This window comes from Leiobunum rupestre, chromosome 4 (genome assembly GCF_980474605.1).
Source record: "Leiobunum rupestre chromosome 4, qqLeiRupe1.1.hap1, whole genome shotgun sequence".
In the NCBI taxonomy this organism is placed as follows: Eukaryota; Metazoa; Arthropoda; class Arachnida; order Opiliones; family Sclerosomatidae; genus Leiobunum; species Leiobunum rupestre.
In genome coordinates, this window is record NC_143387.1 from 48,463,331 (window position 1) to 48,484,837 (window position 21,507).

Sequence of the window (21,507 nt, forward strand, 5' to 3'; positions counted from 1 at the left end):
CCAATGGCAATCCGATTGGTTTCCTCTAATTTTGGTTATGGAAAGCTCTATCATCATTCGCGTCAAAGCAATAGTAACAACTGTAGATTTGATTTTACATTTATTAAAAGTCATATCAGACCCATTGCAACAATTTTGTACTTTAACAAATGCTTATTTCTTTTTATTTAACAGAAATACGTTATTTACAAAATTTCATATTTACATTCGGTATAGATTTCTCGGAAGCAAAACTTTGCGTACATTTCACGCAATATAGAGATATAACGACGTATCGTACAACACCATCGCGAGCACGAGTATTAACTTTTTTGGCCTACACCGAGACATAGCTGCTGCATGATGGCGTTAAGAGTTTGGAAAACATCACAGTGGGTTTATTTCAGCTTGCTGGCAATTAAAAACCAATCAAATATTTGCAAACAAAAGCGAGTTTCCTTCCAGTCAGATGACAATGTCGCTTTCACTTGACCCAGTCGGAATGATTGTTCGCTGTGGCTGGTTTCTCTTCCTCGGGAGATTCTTCATTCGTGTACGTCACGTACCGTATTGAGGATTCCTTCATAATTAACGACTAAAGAAAGTAAAACAGAAATCTCAAAATCTTCATTATTTTACAATCCCTCTTTGGCCCAAGTCTCGTTGCTTTGACTGTCGACCACATATTGATTTTTGACCGACTCTATAGTTTTATATCGATTTTAAGTGCGTATTTCCCGCTTGGCCGCTTTTAGAATTTTCTTATATTTAAAGTAAAAAATAATAGAATAATATCGATATTTACTTGATTTTCATCTTTTCCGGGAGGGTTCCTCAAGAAAAACATCAGCGGTGCGTAAGCGAAACTGAAAACTGCAATGCAGTAGACGAGTCTAAATGTAAAAGGTATTATTCAGCTTTTAGGTTTGAGCACTTTGTATTTGCGTCTTACCCTTTAAATCCGATTCCTTTCACAATTGCTCCACTTAATGCTGGACCTAATTAAAGAACATTTATTCATCAGAATTTTATAATAATAAAGCAAATATTTCCTAGCTATCAATGTTGTACGGAACATAGTTGTATAAATGTTGAACCATGTTTATAACTTATGAAAACTATAAAGGTTTTAACAGTACATTGAATATTGCCGGCCCATAGTTTAGTATCGTTAAAGACTAATCTCATTAAAAAGTCATAAACAGAAGTAGTTATGGAACATAAGGGGATTGAACTGCAAATTAAATGGCTATAACAACCTTTAAATTAATCATTAAACCTTCCCAGTTTTTGGAATTCAAATGCAGCAGTTAGAGAAAAACATTGTGTATTCTGTTTTACGTGATCATTCAACGTCTGTTGTGCAAATAATCATCCGTGAGCTACAATGGTACCAGGAGTATAAAGGGGAACACAACAAATATGTGACCTGTGAATGCTTATCATGTTTTAGTATAACACTGAGAGAAAAATGTAGTTCAACAATTACAGAGATTTACTGGCAATCCCTGATGACAGAAAACCTCTGTATATTTTTCAGTAAAATCTGTTTGTCTATAGTTCAGAAAGTTTCTGTAAAATTGGCACACCTATATATACATATTATTAGTTTATTACAGCAATATAATTACTGTAAAAGATTCTGTAAATATTACAGAATAGCACGGTGTTCCGGATTTCACATGTTAGGTCTGTCAGGTTGGCAGTGGGTTGCAAAAACTACAGTTCGTGAATCACAAGTTACAGAGATAGTTCTGTAAGTCTTACGGCAAAAATTAAAAAGTACAAACGTACACTGTGTATAGATAAAACTACTTTACCGTTTCTCTTTTTTACAGAAAAACACTGTTTTATATTTCAATACTGTAAAAATTACCTGTAGGAAGTACAGCTATTTATCTCAGTGTAATGGAGATAAAATTGTTAAAATGTTTCCCACATATGCATAAAAGTGTAAGGTATCGTACATGTGCTTCAGTAGAATTATTTACTGCCAGATTTGAATTTGGCATAGTTGGCAGAGGGTTGTGTCGTTACGTTATGTATTTTTGAATTAGATATAGGGCAAAAGCGTTCCATGATTCATATTATGAAGTTAGCAAAACCCTACACTCTAAAAAAAAGGTTTATTTTCAAAACTTTAAGGATTTTTTGTCTTATATTTAACACCTTAACACTTTTAGAAAGAGGTTATTCTACACCATAAATAGCATTTTTCCTTTTATTGTGTTTATTTACACTGTTTGGGGTGCTTTTGTCCTCCGTTTTGGTTTCTTTATTACACCGTTTGTCGTATAAGACTACTCCCTTCAGGTTTCTTAGCTACTTCCTTCAGAGTTCTTAGATGCTCCCTTCAGGGTTCTTAGCTGCTCCCTTCAGGGTTCTTAGATGCTCCCTTTAGGGATCTTAGCTGCTCCCTTCAGGGTTCTTAGCTACTCCCTTCAAGGTTCTTAGCTGCTTCCTTCAGGTTTCTTAGCTACTTCCTTCAGGGTTCTTAGCTACTTCCTTCAGGGTTCTTAGCTACTCGCTTCAGGGTTCTTAGCTACTCACTTCAGGGCTCTTAACTGCTCCCTTCAGGGCTCTTAACTGCTCCCTTCAGGGCTTATCTAGTCTCTTTAGGGTACAAGACTACTCCTTTTAGGGTACTAAACGACATCCTTAAGGGTTCTACAATACTCCATTTAAAGTGTTAAACTACTATCTTTAAAGTGTTAAACTACTGCCTTAAGGAAGCTACACCCTATCGTGTGTTAAATCATTCTATTTACGGTGTAATATAACACCGTTTATACACCTTTTCAAGTTTTAAATTTGGGACAAGAAAAAATACTTAAGGGTGTAAATATTAACCCTAAAGAGTGTTTTTTCATATATTTTAGAGCCTTAATATACCATTAAAAACCATTTATTTTAAAAGAGTAGACATATGTACCGGTAACGTTTGCGATATATATATCTTACCACTTACGCAATTTACGCTATAATGAAAGATTAACAGCGATGATCTTACCAATGGCAAATCCCATACAGAAGGCGACATCACCGATGGCATAGACACTACCGTACACCGAAGTATGCCTTAAGTCAACCAAGTGACCCAACATCGGCATCATACTGGAATCTGAAAGTGGCGGTAGAATAGTAACCATTATTTTTTTAAATCTCAGTTTCAAACCACCGGCGTTACTCACCAACCATTCCTATCGCAAATCCAATTCCAGCATTCGGAGCAATAAGATGATTCACGTTCTTAGCCAGGGGAATCTGAGGGAAAATGTTCATTACTTCATTACAATATGTAGGGACAATGATACAGCCAGAGCGACAGTTTTTGGACATGTTTCTTTCCAGTATATTTTAATTTAGCCCGCAAGTTATTTCATTATTTTCTGTCTCGCTGGCCTCGAAACCATTGTGGGTTATTTTATCCCTTACACAGAGTAGACAAGCTCCAATTATAAGAAGTCCTATTAGAGTAGCAAGCCATCTGCAAAATATTTCAAATGAAATTAGAGTAAATTCTTCCGTTTAATAATTATTTTAATTCTTGTCGGGAGTGCAACCAATCCGGCATTGCATTCGAGTTAAACTTGGTGTGAGTGTTGATATCCTGAAACCACCTCATTACTGATATGATAAGCCTATCATTTTGTCCAAATAAAGTAATTTTTTCTATCAATTATACATCCCAACTCTATTTGAATTGCCACGCAACAATTTCGATGGAGAGCCTCTTCTAGTAGCGCTTGAATTAAACATCTTTGACGAATGGTTCATGGACAATGAGAAGACAATGGTAATTATGGGGCAAATCTTCGGGAAAACATACCTGCCTATTTTGTGTCCAAGAGGTCCAAAGACATTGGTTCCAATGAGGTAAGAGATCGAGGCTGGTAAGAAGGCAGCTCCCTGTTGCCAGTTCGGTGAGTCCATCGTGTCCATCATCCACAATGGTAGAGATGGCTCCAAAATTGCTATTCCCATATTGGCAAACGTTATGGCGCCTACAAAAATACAAATTTTAATCAAGGAAAAATTAAGTAAGATATATTATAATATATCTTAGCTAATTAGCCCTAGTATACCATCAATAGCGATAACCCTTCTATCAATTAATATTAGTCTAATTAAAATTTTTACCAGGTTCTGACGGTGAAAGAGTGGCCGAAAATAAAGTTTTGGTTATAGCGATATAGCAAGTACTTAAAAAAAGGAATTAGATACGTCAAAAGTATGAAAAGTGCCGTAAATAAGGTACGCACACGGCAGAAGGTTCTGCTTGTATCACTTTAGTTACGCCACTGAGTATGAGCCGTTGAATTCACCAGAGACCCAGTTAATAGAGGTTACTGTGAGTTAAAAGTACTTAACTTATTTAGTTAAGGGTACTTTAGTAATAGTTAATACATAAATATATCAAAAGAGTTAATTTTAAAGTTTAAGATGTTTAAGTTTTTATCCCTTCTATATGTAATTATTGTCCCCTAATAGTGGTAAATTTGTGTAATTTTAAAAAAACAACGAACCAGCAGCTATAAGAATGTAAGGATCTTTAATGAGTGTAAATATGGAAGCCCCTTCTTGCTCTCCCCTTTTGACACACGGCTGCAAAACGAATAGTTGTAACACTAAGAAGTAAAAATGAAAACAATTAAGACATGTTAGAGAAAAAATGTTTTGTTTGAAGAAAAAAAAGAGATACCTCCATCAAAGAGAGCCAAAGCTGCCAACACTAAAAATGGTGACGATTTTCCTACAAACTCGTACATTACGCCTCCAAAGGGTGGCCCTATGAGTACGCCTAAGGCCAAGCCTCCCAAGGCAACTGCCATGGCATTTCCACGCTCGCAATCATCAGGGTAAAGGTCCGCCAGCATTCCCATTCCTGAACGCAGAAATAGTTCAAATTTCAAGAGTGTATATAATATCGATGTACTTTAGTGGCGATGCAGACATACCAGCAACACTTGTGCAAGCCGAACCAACACCTTGTAAGGATCTAGCGATAAATAACGTGGCATAAGTCTTTCCAACGGAAAATACTACAAAGAAATTTCACTAAAGTGATTCAAGTGACAAAAAATAGATCTTAGACATATTATACATTAAGTATTTTGGTGTGCATGCTTGTATTATGTTTGCTATATGGGTTTGCAGGTGTGAATATGGAGGCTATACGAAGATTCATTTTATTGATTCTGCTATCCCAAATTAGTTATTGACTAGCTTGAGTGTGGTGCTACGAGACATCCTCTTTTGATATCACAGATAAACACAATATAGAAAAAGTTGTAACTCTGATTGTTGTGCCAACACTTTAATTAAATAGTTACAGCTAGTTTTAACGTGACGTGGTTATTGTTCTAGGTTTAGTTCTAACATGCCAAGGGGGCCTATTTTTGTCCTGGCGATAAGCATGTTGCTATAGTGAAATCTGGAACATAACGACTTAACGATATTGACAGGAGAAAACCTTATTCCTGTCACTTCGTTTCGACGGAGAATTTTCTCGAGAGGGCTTGGGTGTTGGAATCGAGTTTTCCATCATTATTTTCAATTGCGAATTGGGGTATTTTAAAAATGACAGCTTTACAACTCGGATGTTTTGAGTTTTTGCGTTTTTCAGAGATGGAAGAAAGGAAAGGTTTTAGTAGAGAACGAATAATTCGTGGCCGTTCAGAAGCTTTTGTACTTTTTTTGGGATACATTTTTAATTATTGTAACTATTGAAGAGGAGTATTAGTCAGCGTACATCAGTCAGTCGATGATATGTTACAGATGGACTTAATTTTGTGTTTCTGCCCAAGTACTTTCCACAAATCAACGGAGAAAGGGAAGCTACAAAATTAAGGTAATAAACGCTTCAATAAAACCCGTTCAGTGACTCACTACGAAGTTTCAATATATAAAACCTTAACCTGCAAGTTACTCTTAATAGGGTCCTTGTATAAGGCTGGTTTACAAACGTGCAAAACGCCGCGATGATGAGAGCGTCCACGCGAAAAACTTGTGGGATTTTTTGCGTCAATTCTCGCTAGCCAAACGAATCTGATAACCAACTAACAGGAAATATTTCATTCAGCAATCACTTTTTCGCCATGGCGTGGATGGGTAGGTTAAAACAGGGTATTTCTTTTTGAAGCGCCTATTACCAAATTTCTAAACGGCAGAATTTTCAAACAAATAATTAAACGTTGCAACTAGATTCATGAAGAAGGCTAATTTCCTAGAGGCCATTGTCGTGACAGCCTACACACGTTCGTCTCAAGATTCCAATCATAAGTTTATATTTAAATAGGGAACGACTCCAAATATCGTTTTAGGTTTGTGACCTTGATTGAATTATTTTAAATGTCAATGCCAAATTTCACCGGGCAGTGTCTTTGATCAGTGGCGAATTTTACGTGAATTTCGTCCCAAATGTAGGTTATACCGTTAAGCCAAAAATTAAAGAAAAAGTTATAATTCAATAAAATTAACAACCTAGTTAGGGACTATTACCATGACCCCCCTGACTTTGCCTCGTCCCCCTTACGTATGGCAAGATCTGGGCCTGAGGCTTATGATTATGCAGCCTAATGGTTAATCCACCACTGCGTTAGGCTCTGCAAAATGTATGTATCTATTAGAAGTAACCGTAATTATTCCGCAACATTTAACCGGTTTCCACTACTTCACTTCTTTTGAAATCATTCCTTGCGTGCATTAAGTCTATACGAAAGTGTTATCAACATGAAGGTGTACTATTCAATAGTAAAAGACGCGTCCAGTTCTAATATCGTATGTTTGCTCTAGCTCAACTTTCTCCAATCGGCTCATTGTGATTTTGAACAAATACTACTATGAATCTAAACTACGCGCAAACATTTATAGAACTATCAAATCCAAACGCAAAAATGTGTGATGACGCTAGCTATCTCAAACTTGACTTCTCATTATCTGAATACACGGGAAAAACGTTCAATGTTTCGGATAACGATAGGAAACAAGAATAATGTTTTTAACTAATGTCGTTTCCTGACATGGTTTTTACTCCGAAGTCATAAGACAAGAATAGCTCATTTGCCACCATATCCCGTCCACACTTATCGTGAGTTAAGTTAGAAGAAACCACCTATGGACTGTGAGAAGGATGATAAAATACGCGAAAAAGTAGATTAGTCCACAATTAAAAGGGATAATATAGCTAAATCCTAAACAAATTTGAAGAAATTAAAAAAACTTACTAATAACTCGTACCAATAGGTCTTCGAGCAAAAAACGCGAAACTCGGATCAAATAGATCTTCGAGTTTATCTTTAGTTTATTACTCGAAGATCTATTTGATCCGAGTTTCGCGTTTTTTTGCTCGAAGACCTATTGGTACGAGATATTAGTAAGTTTTTTTAATTTCTTCAAATTTGTTTAGGATTTAGCTATATTATCCATTTTAATTGTGGACTAATCTACTTTTTCGCGTATTTTATCACACTTATCGTGAAACAATTATAAAGTTTAAATTCCCTCCGTGTAAACTAGTTTAAACACGTGTCGGGTCAACTATCTTATGGGTTGAAGAATAGCTCAGAAAATGTGCTCTATTCTTTCGAATTGACAGAACTAATTTACCAACTCACTCAGTGTCGAAACAAACATGATGACGAAACCAGCGAACATGGGGATTGTGTAACCCAACCTAGAAAAAAAAACTTTTTGTTTAAACCAAAATGGGAACATTCCCGCATCGGCCTGACAAGTTTGAAAACATAATAAAAACCTGTTGGTGAGAGGGCCGATGAAAGGGTTGGTAATCGCTTGGACAATCGGCTTGGAAGCAAACATGATTCCAACTTCGACATTTTCACTGACCAACTCGTCGTGGCGCGATTTCTCTTTTTCCGGCGTCCTGGTCGTGATCTGCGTCGGCGTGGTCGCTGTGGACGTGTCACTCATCACTGTAGACGTCAACAACCGCCTCTCTGAAATATATTTGCCAAACCTTCAACCTCTCGACAATAATATGTGTCAGTCCGTGTTTCATCAAACATAAAGGCGTATTTTAATAGAACAATTTCCATTAACAATATCTGCTTGTATATCGTGGTGGAAAAGGGTTGCGTAACGCACTGTCGTATATTTTTGAGCTGCATAATTGAAAAATCATTCGTTGTTGGACATCAATTTTTACACCCGTAACCCCAGCTAATAGACAGTTTTAGCACCGACTAAAAATAGTGGTGCGAGTACCAGTTGTAAAAAGAAAATGTTTTGGGTTAATGTCGTCCGTTATTTCTATTCTAACATCTAGATCCCAAAGTTCAAGTACAAGTTTTTTATTGACAATCTGATATATTTTTATAAATAAGGTATTCAAGGGCCAAGTCAATGAGCGACTTATAGCCCTTTTAATTTAAATGTACGGCGGGGATAACCGTTAGAGCTGTCTTTGACTCTACATATCCTAAATCAGTAGGTGGTTTCTTTTCACCTGTTCTCGGACTAGATGTGTACTCTTTTTACCCCAAAAAGTTTTATTCGCCTGTTCCGTGGATGAGAATTACTCCACCCCATAAAATAATCACTTATTCCGGAGTGTTAGGGCTGCTCTTTTTACTCCTTCTGAAAAGGAGGTGTAAAGTGTTGTATATGTAAGCACTGTATAGCTATAGTTGATCAATTGGCCGCATGTGGGCGCTAGAAGGTGGAGGTAGGCAGGCAGACGGCACGGGAACAATGATTCACTACATTGTTGTTATCTCTTCAGTTATTAAACTTTATTACGTTCTTACTTTATCTTGTGTGATAGTTTTGAGTTATTTCAAACAAAGTTAAGACATAACATAACATAAAGAAGTAAATCGGATTTTGTCGTCTGCTAGCCAGAATTTATCTGCTAAAAAATCCACGGGCAGCCGATTTGGAAAAGTGTTTTTACTCCGACTCAAACTATTCGCCGCCACGGAATCGGAGTAAAATGACGTCATAGCCTTACTCTTCTTACTCCGAAATCCCGGAACAAGCGAAAAGAAACCACCTAGCAACGAGCGTATTATTCAAATGAAATTCGATTACAATTAATGTCGGTATTATTCGCACAAAAAACTTCCGCACGCAATAAGACTACGTTTATCACAATTATCTGATAATATAGCGCGGGGTTTACCTTTCTATTGCAGTTGCTACGATCGTAGATCACCGTAATACGAGAAAGTACACAAACCTTCTGGAATGAGAAGTCGAGGCCCCGGTGGTTCTGTTTCCGAGCAACCGGAAGCCTTCCTCAAGAGCATTTCTGGCGCGTCTAACAAAGTGGAACTGGGTGGCACCATTGTCGTTGTAATGGACGCACTCTCATTCGTCGCTTCACTCTCCGCCATTTTTTCTTCGTGGTGAATTTCCAATAAAAAAGCCGGAATAATAGGAACTGAAAATTGGAGTTACAAAAAAAAGCCAATTTTATTGTCATCTTCTCGAGTAGAAGTCTTGGGTCAACTATTCCAAAACTATTGTGGCGGCTTCAAAAAATAAGGATTGCGTCATTATGACGAGCTATTACGTGAACAGGGCTCTGTACACTACACTGCGATTTAACTGCTCTTACGAAAAGGTCTTAATCGAATGTACACATTTGGTTCCAAATGGAATCAAGATACATCCAGTTTGGAAAATCGGAATAAAGTTCAATTTCATACATTGTAATTGTAATAATAAAAATAGTAATCAGCTACGCTGATACCCCAGGCACCAAGTCACTTAGCGACTTTTAATGCGGTTAAATCAGGTGTCCGGGTTACAATGCGTAGGAGGGTGGTGACAAGCCCTTCATGTCACGGGAGCCAACAGCTAGCATAAATTAACTATTCCCGTTAACCTCAATAAGTTTTTAGGGAAAGGGGAAACCAAAGAACTCGAAGGAAACCCCTTCAACCAATCGGGAAGATAATTCGCAAACTCAACGCGGAAGGACCTTTTCCGAATTTTCACCAAAAATAACACATTTTGGTTAGTAATTTTCAATCAAAGTCGAATTTGGATCTGCCCAATTTTTGTTATAATTTAGGAATTAAATTTGATCTACCATTTTCGTAAGGGTGAAAGTCATTCCATTTTCAGAAAACGAAACGTTAGCATTTAATTAAAATTAAGTTTCCGAAATAAAAGTTCGATTTCAAACTGCTAAAAACACGTTTCGAACCATTTAGTTTGACTGGGGGCAAGGAGGGTAATTGTACTGGTCAAATGATTCAAGGCGGCAGGGAAGTTGAAAGGTTGCCGGTATTCCTACAGGTATGCTATCCACCGTAATGCGGCAGAGATCTTTCGCGGGTTTTTTCTTCTCCATCCCAAAACAGAGAAACTTGATAGAAGGTGTAGTGGGAGGCGAGGAAGGAGGTTATTCAGCGAGGGCTGACTTTAATCCGAGAGCCCGAAGAAGCACTCGTCCGAGATCTTCCAACCTTTCAACTTCCGATACTTTGACGAAGATATTCCGGGCTGAGGATGGAGTAGATGACTTTGGAATCAGGCAAAAAGTTATCGTGGGGAAAGAGAGAGAGAGAAGCCAAAAAGACACGAGCGCTTATCGACTAAGGCTACCGCCCCCTCCTGATCCATCATTATTTTCTCCCTTCCGCTTCCTGGACTGCCGCCTTCGACTCCTTCCGAAACCCTTTTTTCGTCTCGACTACGCGCATCCTCTCAGAGCGGTAACTTCTGAATTTAATATTTTAGCCGTGGCTGTCGCCTTATAAGAAGTTCAATTCCTTTCCTAGCCTATGTATCTATTTCAAATTTAACGCGCTAAAAATCTGATACGTTAAATACAAACCCTTAGTCGCACTAAGATATAAAGGTGGTTTTTAAAGAACCATCGACATCACTACCAATTACATTTAGGGCGAAAATAAAATTTTATAACGTTACCGTGATTTTTCCAACGTATATAAATTCTTATAACTGTAAAGGGCAGTTACTAGGAAGTAATGTACACCTGATCACTAATTGTCTGAATATGTATCTGTGTTTTTCCCAAATTTCATTTGGTGAATTCCAGTAGTTTAAGTGCGATTTGTACACTTGTACACTTCGGCGAAGTACGGTGCTTTCGGCGAAAATTTAAGTTTAGATTGAAACGAGTTATGACGAAGTACAGTGCTTTTTGCGATAATTTAAGTTTTGGTTGAAGCGAATTTCGGCGAAGTACGATGCTTTCTGCGATAATTTAAGTTTAGATTGAAAAGAATATCGACGAACTACGGTGCTTCCTGCGAAAATGTAACCTTTACGATTGCAACGTATTTTTTTGGAAGTTAGCGCACGTGGAGTGGCATGGTGGCCCTGCCCGCCTTGTTGGATTCTCGTCGGAAGACCCGTGAATCTCTATATATTTCTCCGCTTTGGCTTAAAGGGCGGCACATGCCTTTTACCCGCTTCAAGTCTTCCCGAGTTGGAGGCGATTTTTCTATAAGGATTATTCGCTAATGGTCTTTACCAAGAAAAGCCAGTGGCTATCAACTCACTGCCTTTCTCGATGGATTTATTAATAATACATGTATTATTAAGGCAAAGATTACGAAATAAAGACGAAAGAAATCCGAGAGGCCCTCTTTCATCCTCTCGACGACGACGCCTTTTAAATAAAAACGATGATAACTTAAAATAAATTTCCTTCGATACATTTTTACACTTACGTTCAATTTACATGGGACGATGTAGACGGCATTGTTTCAAGCTTGGTCGTGGCAAATATTAAAAACCAAATTTCGCGAAAATGAAGACCCAAAATAAAAAAAATTGTTCAAAATATTCGAATGGAAATTGACGTCGTGTGTAATTGTGGCTTGAATTCTTTCCAACCCGATTTCTCGTACCGTTTCTGACTAGGTGGCGTGAAGAACGAGGGCTCTACTTCGACCAGTATACTGATTGTTATGACAGTTAATGGCAGTCATATAAGCCACGGAGGAAAATCGGGATAATGTTGATTCTTGCTAGCATAAGAAGCCCGCGTCATTCGATGTAAATATATTCTGTACGGATGGTTCCCGTCCCTGTCCAAAACACGGAATACTCTCAATGCGTGCTTACTCAGTACTCATATCTCTAGCATTCGAGCTGGCATCTGGGTTTTGCTGAAAAATCAACTTGTAAGATTTGCATGACATTTCGTATATAGGTAGAATCATAAGTAACATAAGAAAAAGTGTCTGACATTTAGTTATTGCGCGATCAAAGATAAATTCGTAGGTTACTAAAATCCCAAAACCACTGAACAAAACCAATATAGAAAATATTTTCCTTTTAATACAGTTTTATTTTACATTTAGTTAATATATTAAATAATTGGTCATGATAATTGGCACCAGAAAAACTGTTATTAATTATGGAAAACATACTTAAGTTAGACATACTTAATAATTTTTCAGCGATTTTCGAAATAATATTGGCTTGTGATAGTTCGTTTGAAATTATTTCGCGATCTGTTAGTTTTTACAATACTATACACTTTGTAAATAAGACCAGCTGAGTGTTATCTCTCAGTCTGAGCAGTTTTGTGCAAATTGATGAGTCTCAGACAGTACAAATTTTCTCTACTAGGGGGTAGGCAACTTATGTACTTTTGGTCGGTTTGGAATTACAAATTAATTCAACAACTTGATTCAGTGTCTAAATTTTAATCCAGCTGGAATAAAGACCTATATCAATTCTATTTAGGTCAAATAAATTTTTAATAAAGTTGAATTTCGTACATTGTAATTTCATCATATAGGAAATATTTTGGATCCAAATATCTATAAAAGTCGAATTTTTTATCTTCCCAAATTTAATGCACCATTTTCGCCAGGGGCACTTTTGAAAGAATCTTCCTTGCCCCCCTCCCCCCTTTTTTCAAACGTCACAGAAAAGTTCCCACTTAGCGAAAAAACGAATTTTCGCGCTGAAAATTGAAGCTCGCGAATAAAATTAGCGATTTTTTCAAATTCGCCGCTAAAATCGCGTCTCCGCGGTATCCAGCGAATGTTCTATTTTTTGACGTGCACACCTTGGGGATAAAAAGCTTCAGCCAATCAGAAAACGCGTTCCCTCGATTTATTCCGCTCCCGTCCGTCACTTATTAAGCCTAGGTCTTTAGAAAAGCGGCTCAGCCAACTTGACCAAGATACTGCAGTAAAGGTAATTTTGTCACGAAAAGAATCGTTTATTTATTGAAATTATCAACAGGAACATCCATTTGGTTCATTTTGAACTAATGTTTTATGTTAGGCCTAAAACATTACTAAAAATCCTCACGAGTTGTTTTCAGCGTTTTTAAATTTTCGCGCTAAAGCGAGAACCACTTCCCCAGCGACCGAAAAAACGCATATTTTTTAATTGCGCGAAAATTTTATTCGTCTCGAAAATTTGCCAAGTGGGAACTAGCCTTTAAATTTTCAAACCATTTTTCATTTAAAAACCCAACTTATTCAGCAGGTCATTTTACACGCTGTCGCAGATTTGGTCAGAAGTGTGCAAACTTGCAAGGACATTATATTATATTGGTCAGTATAGTGTGCAAACTCGACGTGCCATTTTATGTTCCGCACAATTTTGGGCCAAAGCCTGCGTAGTTGGATTACTTTCGCTTACTTTTTTTCTAACAGTGTGACACACGTAAGACGAATGATAAAGTTATTCTGAGAAATTACCTTGAAATCAAAGTAACTCTAGCCGAAGTTGCACTCGCTTCATTAATCGACCGCATAGCACTCATCCAGAAGCTCCATGGGAAAATTCGCGAAATTCCTTACGGTTTTATAAAGATAACAAATTAATACATTCAGTACTCTCGAACGCGGAAGGAGTTGAATAATGGTTTGTCGTTTAACCGAAATCGACATAATCGAGATATAAAAAAAAACAGTTTGGAGACGTGGTTTGATAAGTGCGTTAAAATAACTAAAGAAGATATCTAGAAACTAGTGGAACTGAGCTAAAATCAGCAAGAAGCTGGCATTCGCTTGGTTTTACACTAAAAACGTGCTGCTAAAAAATATTTAAATTTGATGTTCATTTCCGACGACTAGTTTAATTTCCCGCTTTTCTCTTTCGACAGATGGAGTGGAACCGATGGGTCGGACAATTGCAATTTCTGCCTACGGGATTTTGAATCTCAAAGGGGTTTCAGAAATCAAACTGATTTTGAGATTTAACGTTGATTTCTGCTTTTATAGGCTAATTTTGAGACTTTGGAACTGATTTTCGCGTTGATTTCTGTTTCATAGACTTATTTTGAGATTTTAGAACTGATTTTCGGACAGATTTCGGAAGTTTAAAGTTGATCTCAAGATTTCAAAAAACAATTCTCTAGAATGTCGGACCCCACGAGTGGAACTTTCTTTAGAATGATTAACATTTCCAATTTTTCGACGGCTATCAATAACGATGCCAACTTCGGTAATTACATAAAATAAAGGTCCAATTAATACCTTTCGTTTAAGGTACCGCGGCTTGCCATACGATAAATAGCGACCGAAATATAATCGATGGAAAATGTATTGGTCCACTGAGTTGGTACATGAATTCGTTCCGGGCTCATGTAAAATTATGGAACCATTGAGATACAGGATTAATTTGATTTGTATTTCAGAGGGAAGGAGCATGGGTGAAGTTGAATCACAATAAGTGAAAGTTAATAAAAATCATCTATGGACTATATATAATACAGCTAAATTACGCGAAAAAGTAGAAAAGTCCATAACAATAAAGGTGCAAAAAAACTAAAAACTAACAAATATAAAGTAATGAAAAAACTTACGAAATACTCGGACCAATAGGTTTCCGAGGATAAAATGAACTTTAACTTATCGTATATTTCATTATCCACCAATATCCCACTATTTGGCTTTCCGTTGCTACGCAACGTGTTTTGAAATTTTATATGTTTAGGCTTAGCTTATCTTTTCGGTTTTAGACAGTCGCAAGCCTGATTCCTCGCGCGGTACTGATGAGCTCCAAATTGGGCGAAACCGGTCTACCACTGGAAATTCTGACTATTTTAATTCCATTTTAATTGGTTTTTGACTCGAAGATCTATTTGGTCCAAATTTCGCTTTTTATTTTATCCACGAAGACCTATTGGTTTTGCCATTACTTAAAATTTGTTAGGGATTAGCTTTTTATTATGGACTTTTCTACTTTTAACTAATTTAATCACAATAAGTGAGTTTGCTCAATTGACGGCTTTTAAAATTCATTTTGCGCGTGAAAATACCTCTACATGTTATGGTCAAAAAACCACGCAAAGAAGGCTGTGTGCCCAAGACATGTACCTGTAGTGTCGCGCGCTAAAACGTCATTTCCAAATCCGTCAATTACGTCGCTTTGATCACTGTTACCTGTAATCAAGGCTAAATATAGCACTATCGTTCCGAGGAAAGGACATACATTAAAGAAAAAGCTCCGTTCAGATTCGCTGAGAAAAACGTTATAGCTATGAACTTAAATTTATAATTATGGGCAAACTATTAATTGAAACCACTCATTATAAACGAGAATAATGGTCAGGATTTGCCGCGGATACTACTTGAAATGTCGAAACAGTGCCAGGGCGTAAATATTAAAACCTTTTTATTATAGATAAAAACAAAATCACCACTGTTTGTACAATAAAAACGTTCATTTTATTGAACTATGCTACGGCCGTTTCGGCGCCAAAACTAGCGCCTTCGTCAGGCTAAATTACAATGATGACAAAAAACGAGAGTTCGTCAGAGGCGAAATACAGTGTAAACATAATTGGCGTGTAGCCACAATAACGTTTGGTAATACTATTATATCTATTATAACATGTACAAGACAGTCCGTCTAGATAGTTAAAACCTTTTTACTTAATTTCAACGAATAATGTTTACTTAAGACTTTAGTATTTAGGACTATTTTATAAGTGAAGTAACACTTGTTTGGTGTGAAGGGTTTTATTCGAGCGGGCGTGGGTTTGATATATACTAACGAGCTCTTTTAGCCCAAAGGGCTCGAGAAATACCTTAAGTATGGTCACAACGACGGACAACTATTCTATACGTGAAACCAGAAGAATATAAGATAGCTACTATGAGAACATAAAAGTGAATCAAGAAAGGTACCACCGCAGGCTTGTCGCAAAGTAAAAAGAGAGAGTAAGAAATACGTCATCAAAATTTTAGCCACTCCAGCTCAGCCAAGTGTGGCGTGTTAGAAAGTATCTCTATGCCTGACTAATAATAATCGGCTAGGCTAATACCTTAGGCACAGATTCCCTAAGTCATCTAGCGACTTTTATTGCCTTTTTAATTCAGGTGGCCGGGTTACAATGCGTAGGAGGGTGGTGGCAAGCCCTTCATGCCTTTAACCAGTCGGGAGATAACTTGCAAACTCTACGCGGAAGGAGTTGTTCCAAGTTTTCACCCAGTGCCACAAGCTGGGATCGAACCCGGATTCTCTCGCTGCGAGGCAAAAGTGCTAACCACTCCGCCACCCCACTTTCACAATTTTTTGTAGATAAATAGTTATTTAAGGCTTAGAAAGTGGGTACAGATTTGCCCCATCCATATTTGGGATCGTAAAAAGAAACAATTTTAGAAATGAATGGAAAGATAAAATATTACCGTTAACTGAATTTAAAATAAAAAATTATGAAATTAATTTAAATTAGCTCACACGTGGTATTTCAAAAGGCACAAAGGTAGGCTGGACACACTTTTGGGTCTTATGTCAATTTTGATGGAACTACTGAGAACGAGCTAGAATTTTATTTGTCTTTGTTGGCAGTGATTGTGAGGTTAAGTTAAGGGCCAGTACTGTTTTACTGATATCGGCAGATTTCCGAGGATAGCCAGAGTTCCTACACAGTACTGATGAGCCCCAAAAGGGCGAAACCGGTCTACTGTTGGAATCTCTGGCCTAAATTTTGACTTTTGATATAAATATCTTAACGTTGGAATTCAATTCAACGGAAGCCCGAGGGTAAAAGATGTCTGCTGAATAGCGACCGCCATGCAATAATTGGTGAAGAATTTTACTATAAGTTGCAATTGCACTCTGAATGTTTATTAGTTTTATCAAATTATTTTTATTAAATTACTTTTATTGAATTATTTTTATTAAATTATTTTTATTAAATTAGTTTTATTAATTTTTTTATTAAATTATTTTTATTAAATTAGTTTTATTAAATTAGTTTTTTTTTAAATTAGTTTTTTTTAAATTAGTTTTATTAAATTAGTTTTATTAAATTAGTTTTATTAAATTAGTTTTTATTAAATTAGTTTTATTAAATTAATTTTATTAAATTAGTTTTATTAAATTAGTTTTATTAAATTAATTTTATTAAATTAATTTTATTAAATTAATTTTATTAAATTAATGTTATTAAATTAATTTTATAAAATTAATTTTATTAAATTAGTTTTATTCAATTAGTTTTATTAAATTAGTTTTATTAAGCTACTTTATTAAGTTATTTTTATTAAGTTACTTTTATTAAGTTACTTTTATTAAGTTACTTTTATTAAATTATTTTTATTAAATTATTTTTATTAAATTATTTTTATTAAATTATTTTTATTAAATTATTTTTATTAAATTATTTTTATTAAATTATTTTATAATCAACGTAAAATCGCCTTTATTCACTTAGGTGGGGAAGACAGTCTGACTTATTGTTGGACAGGCATCGTAGTCGAACCTCCTAAAAGTTTAATAATCCTGGTAAAACCACGCATTAATGAAAAAAAACCTCGGACTGATAATTCAATTTTAAGGTAGTCCGAGCTCGAAAAGTTTTAAAGGGACCCTGAACTCATAAACTCAATGCGACGGTAACATTAAAAGGGAAGAAAACATTTATTCTTTTGATTGCCGTCGAAAAGTAGATAGGTAAAGCTTGGCACTGCAGCAAGATTGGCAAAATCTGTGCTTTTTCCAAAAAGAACGAAAACACTCTTTTTTATTGTTTAAAACTCAATTCGTTGTTTTAAACTGTTTTTAATTAAAACTAGAAAAAAACACTTAAAAAATATAAAAAACGTTGTTTAAAACACGATTTAAACTCTTCTTCATACTTACTTATCAATAGAAGGATACATTTTTAGAGAAAGTAGTATTTTAATCAGGGCTAGTGATAGATTTATTATCCGTCTACGTCGTCATAGTTGTCATAAGAACGAAGAATAAGAAAAAAAAATCCGTAAATTTAATAATCTGAATTAATGAGAAATCATCGAAGCATCTAAGTTCAATAAGTATATCCAGCTGCGGGAAAAGTATCGAACTTCCTGCAAGAGTAATAGTTTATTTGTTGGTTTTGAAAATGTAGACCCTACTGTTGTTTGCTAGTCTTGACGTATTATCTGAATCAAGACCTTTTATATAACTCTTCTTTTTGAATTAATTATCACGTAAATGCGCTGGAAAACGGAAAATATTTATTTATGGACGCACTATTTTTTACTTATTTTATTTGGTCTAATCAAAGCTAGACGACTGCGGATCACAACTTAGACGAATAAATATCACAACTCGTCAAAAGGAAAAAAATCATATTTAAAATCAGTTTGTTTAAAACGTTTTAAACATATTGTGTTTTGTTTAAAAGGTTGGTTTAAAACACTTGTTTTAAACATTTTGTTTAAAATTTGCCAACCCTGTTTGACTTATATTACAGGGCTTTAATAGATAAAATAAAAGCTATAAAAGGTTTGTATTTGCATTTTATTTTAATTTAGCATTGTTGTACGTTTCCTCCGTGGTAACAAAGAGCAAGAACGACACCTAGACTTAGACATTTTTCTATAGGTTGAAAAATCGTGCCACCATTCTTCGGTTGCGAATTATTCAAAAATTTCTAAAACAAATTATACCGGTTAAACAGGAATAGTTTAACAAATTGCAAAGTAATATATCAGACAATGGAAATTAATTCTTTCAATTGAATACTCCAAATATTTTGTTATGCCTTTAAATTCTCAAAAGAAAACAAAATTAATTAATCGGACTTTAATCAAATTGAAATTACCGTTCATTTGGTAAAACTAGGGCTAATTCACGATCACCTTCTCACTTAAAGGGAGTGTCGACAAATGGGTATTAGCCGTGAATCGAATCGAGTAGCTCTGAGTGGTATGATGCGCCGAAGGATGGAGGAAAGAGCTTCAACATTGCTATACTGGAACGATCAATCCAGGTATAAATTGGTTCTTTCATTCGTAATAGCTTAAGTAACATAATAAACATAAGTACGGAACTTCCTATTCACCCAATGAATTTTTTTTAATGAGAGTCTGTATCGCCAATGACAACGTAAACCATTACGTATCGACGGACTGACAACTTTCCGCGAACTGCTCCTAGTATTTGGAGGATGCCTGGAAAATCGCCGTCGGTCCGCCGCAGTGATGGGCGCGCTCGTATCTTTGGATACTTTTAGGATACGAGATGATACTTTATCCGAAAAATAAAAATAAAATTGTACGATTTTGATATGATCTTCTACATTGCAAAATGATCGCGATAGAATTTTGAAGGAAATAAATCGGGAGCGAACTATATATGAAAAGATTCTTCTCTTACCTAGCCTAGCGAAAAAAAGAGCGGAATAGAGCTAGTGCTTCCATCTGTTGTATTAGAAATTACACGATAGATTTTTTCTCGTTTCTCCTCAATTTTGTTTGTATTTGAGAGTAAATATTTTAGCGCCATCTAGATATGCCGATATACACTATTTGAGCGGCGAACCTATCTCACGTGATACTGAAATATAGCCAAACCCGAAACACTGTTAAGTGGTCACTGATAGAAGGGAGAGGAGCGGTCAAAGCGCGCACAGTTTTTCTCGCTGTTTTTTTAACGAGAGGGGGGGGGGGAGCGAATAGGCGAAGGCAGGGGGGGGCGGAAAGCGGAGACTTTGATTCTGCGCCGCGCAGCCTGAAAGGCGATTTCAAAACTGAAACCAAAACTCCCAAAAGTTATTTTCCCACCGTCCCACGCAGACGCCGTTAGAGAGTCATGTGTGTTGCAACCTGGCGGTGTGGGCTGTGGCGATGCAATAGCTTTATTTATTTTCCATAATTAATAAAATTAAAATCGATTCTAATCCATAAAATCAAAATCAAATGTTGAAGGATTTACTACTGAATCAATAATCAAAAGATAAAAATTGAAATATTCATTTTAATACTTAGAACTTTTGATATTAAAAAATTTGATTCTACTTTCTCGTGGAACGTATTTGAAATATTTTGAAATATACTTTTAATAATAATTAAAACTAAAGAAGTATTTGAAATGATACTTATCCAAATCATTAAAGATTTCTATTGATATTTTTCAGGCAAGGGCAAAAAAGAATTGAAATTAATTGAAACTCTCATATCTTTAAAGAAATTTGAAAGATCGTGAAAAAATCAAAGGGCCAAAACTAAATAAAATGAAAGATTGTGAATAATTTTGTCGCCATCTTTGCTCAAAAATATCAAAAATAAAATGATATTTTATAGAAATTTCAGAGGGAAAAATTGATAGTATAGTATAGCTGCTGCCATCTATGTAAAAAGATACGAAAAAGATAGAAATTTTTTTGTGCATCACTCCGCCGCAGCCTTTTCGACGGACCAGCCAAGGCCTATTGAAAATTGAAATGCTTTCAAAAGTGTAAATAACCCTTACCTTTGGCAAATAATGATGAATTATTGAATCGGTAGAGAAAAATAACTGTTATAAACACTAGTACCATTGCAGAAGTTCGTTTTTTTCGAATTTCAAAACTAAACGCGCGTACGCTCGTATTTCTCGCCATCAAACTAATCAACTATTTGGCCAACGGAAAGAGTAGGAAGGGACGAGTTTCCGAAACTTCCTATTTCTTAATTACTCCACCGAATTAGTTCTGTGCCATTTTTATTTTTATTATGTTACTTATGGTAAAAGTTATCGCGAATCTAGTTCCACCCCATAATTATCTCTATGCCCTAAATTGGCATCATCTCTCTTGCTCTCGTGGTTCAATTTTAGTTGGCTTCTTGGCCTCTCGGAGGGGGATAAAAAATTAATGTCCGAAATTGGGGTTCTACTACCTTCGCTTCATTTACTCACGTTATAAGGTCACCGAATCTGTATCTTCTTTCTAAAGATGAAATGAAGAGCGTTTTAGGCGAAATGTTTAAGACGGTTTAATGTCAGCCTTCCTTTCCTATTACAGAAAAAGTGGCTTCAAGACGGAGGCGAAAAGAAGGGGGTTTTCCCCACCATTGCGAAGCCTGAATCAGCGGCTGTCACACTCTTCCCGTGTCTCGGAGGACAATTGTAAAGCCGCGAGAGGACGCTGCTCTTGGCTGATAGAATTTATCAGTGCCAGCCACGAAATAATAATAAAAAAAAATAATTACTGGCTGTTCTACCCCCCCCCCCCCTTCGTGTCTCCTTTCAAGCGAATAACGTAGGAGAATGGTTTCGCCAAAGACCTGGTAAATCGATTCCCACGATAATGAGTTTGGTTTTCAAAAGAGAGCGGGGCTTCAGTAGGGGCCCTTCGCCCAC

General features: G+C 36.1%; 1 protein-coding gene across 1 annotated transcript in view; it reads right to left on the minus strand.

Moving 5' to 3' along the window:
• Window positions 1-200: 200 nt before the first annotated feature.
• LOC149948069 (synaptic vesicular amine transporter-like) overlaps window positions 201-21,507 on the minus strand; it is a 31,728-nt gene continuing 10,421 nt past the window's right edge. The window contains exons 3-15 of the mRNA XM_090171591.1: window positions 9,179-9,382; window positions 7,736-7,937; window positions 7,596-7,654; window positions 4,938-5,021; window positions 4,682-4,864; window positions 4,506-4,607; window positions 3,809-3,983; window positions 3,415-3,466; window positions 3,171-3,243; window positions 2,990-3,100; window positions 932-977; window positions 785-872; window positions 201-574 (exon numbers count right to left, since the gene is read on the minus strand). Of these exons, the coding sequence (XP_090027717.1) occupies window positions 464-574; window positions 785-872; window positions 932-977; window positions 2,990-3,100; window positions 3,171-3,243; window positions 3,415-3,466; window positions 3,809-3,983; window positions 4,506-4,607; window positions 4,682-4,864; window positions 4,938-5,021; window positions 7,596-7,654; window positions 7,736-7,937; window positions 9,179-9,382 (1,490 nt within the window). The 3' untranslated portion in view covers window positions 201-463. The remainder of the gene's footprint in view (window positions 575-784; window positions 873-931; window positions 978-2,989; window positions 3,101-3,170; window positions 3,244-3,414; window positions 3,467-3,808; window positions 3,984-4,505; window positions 4,608-4,681; window positions 4,865-4,937; window positions 5,022-7,595; window positions 7,655-7,735; window positions 7,938-9,178; window positions 9,383-21,507) is intronic.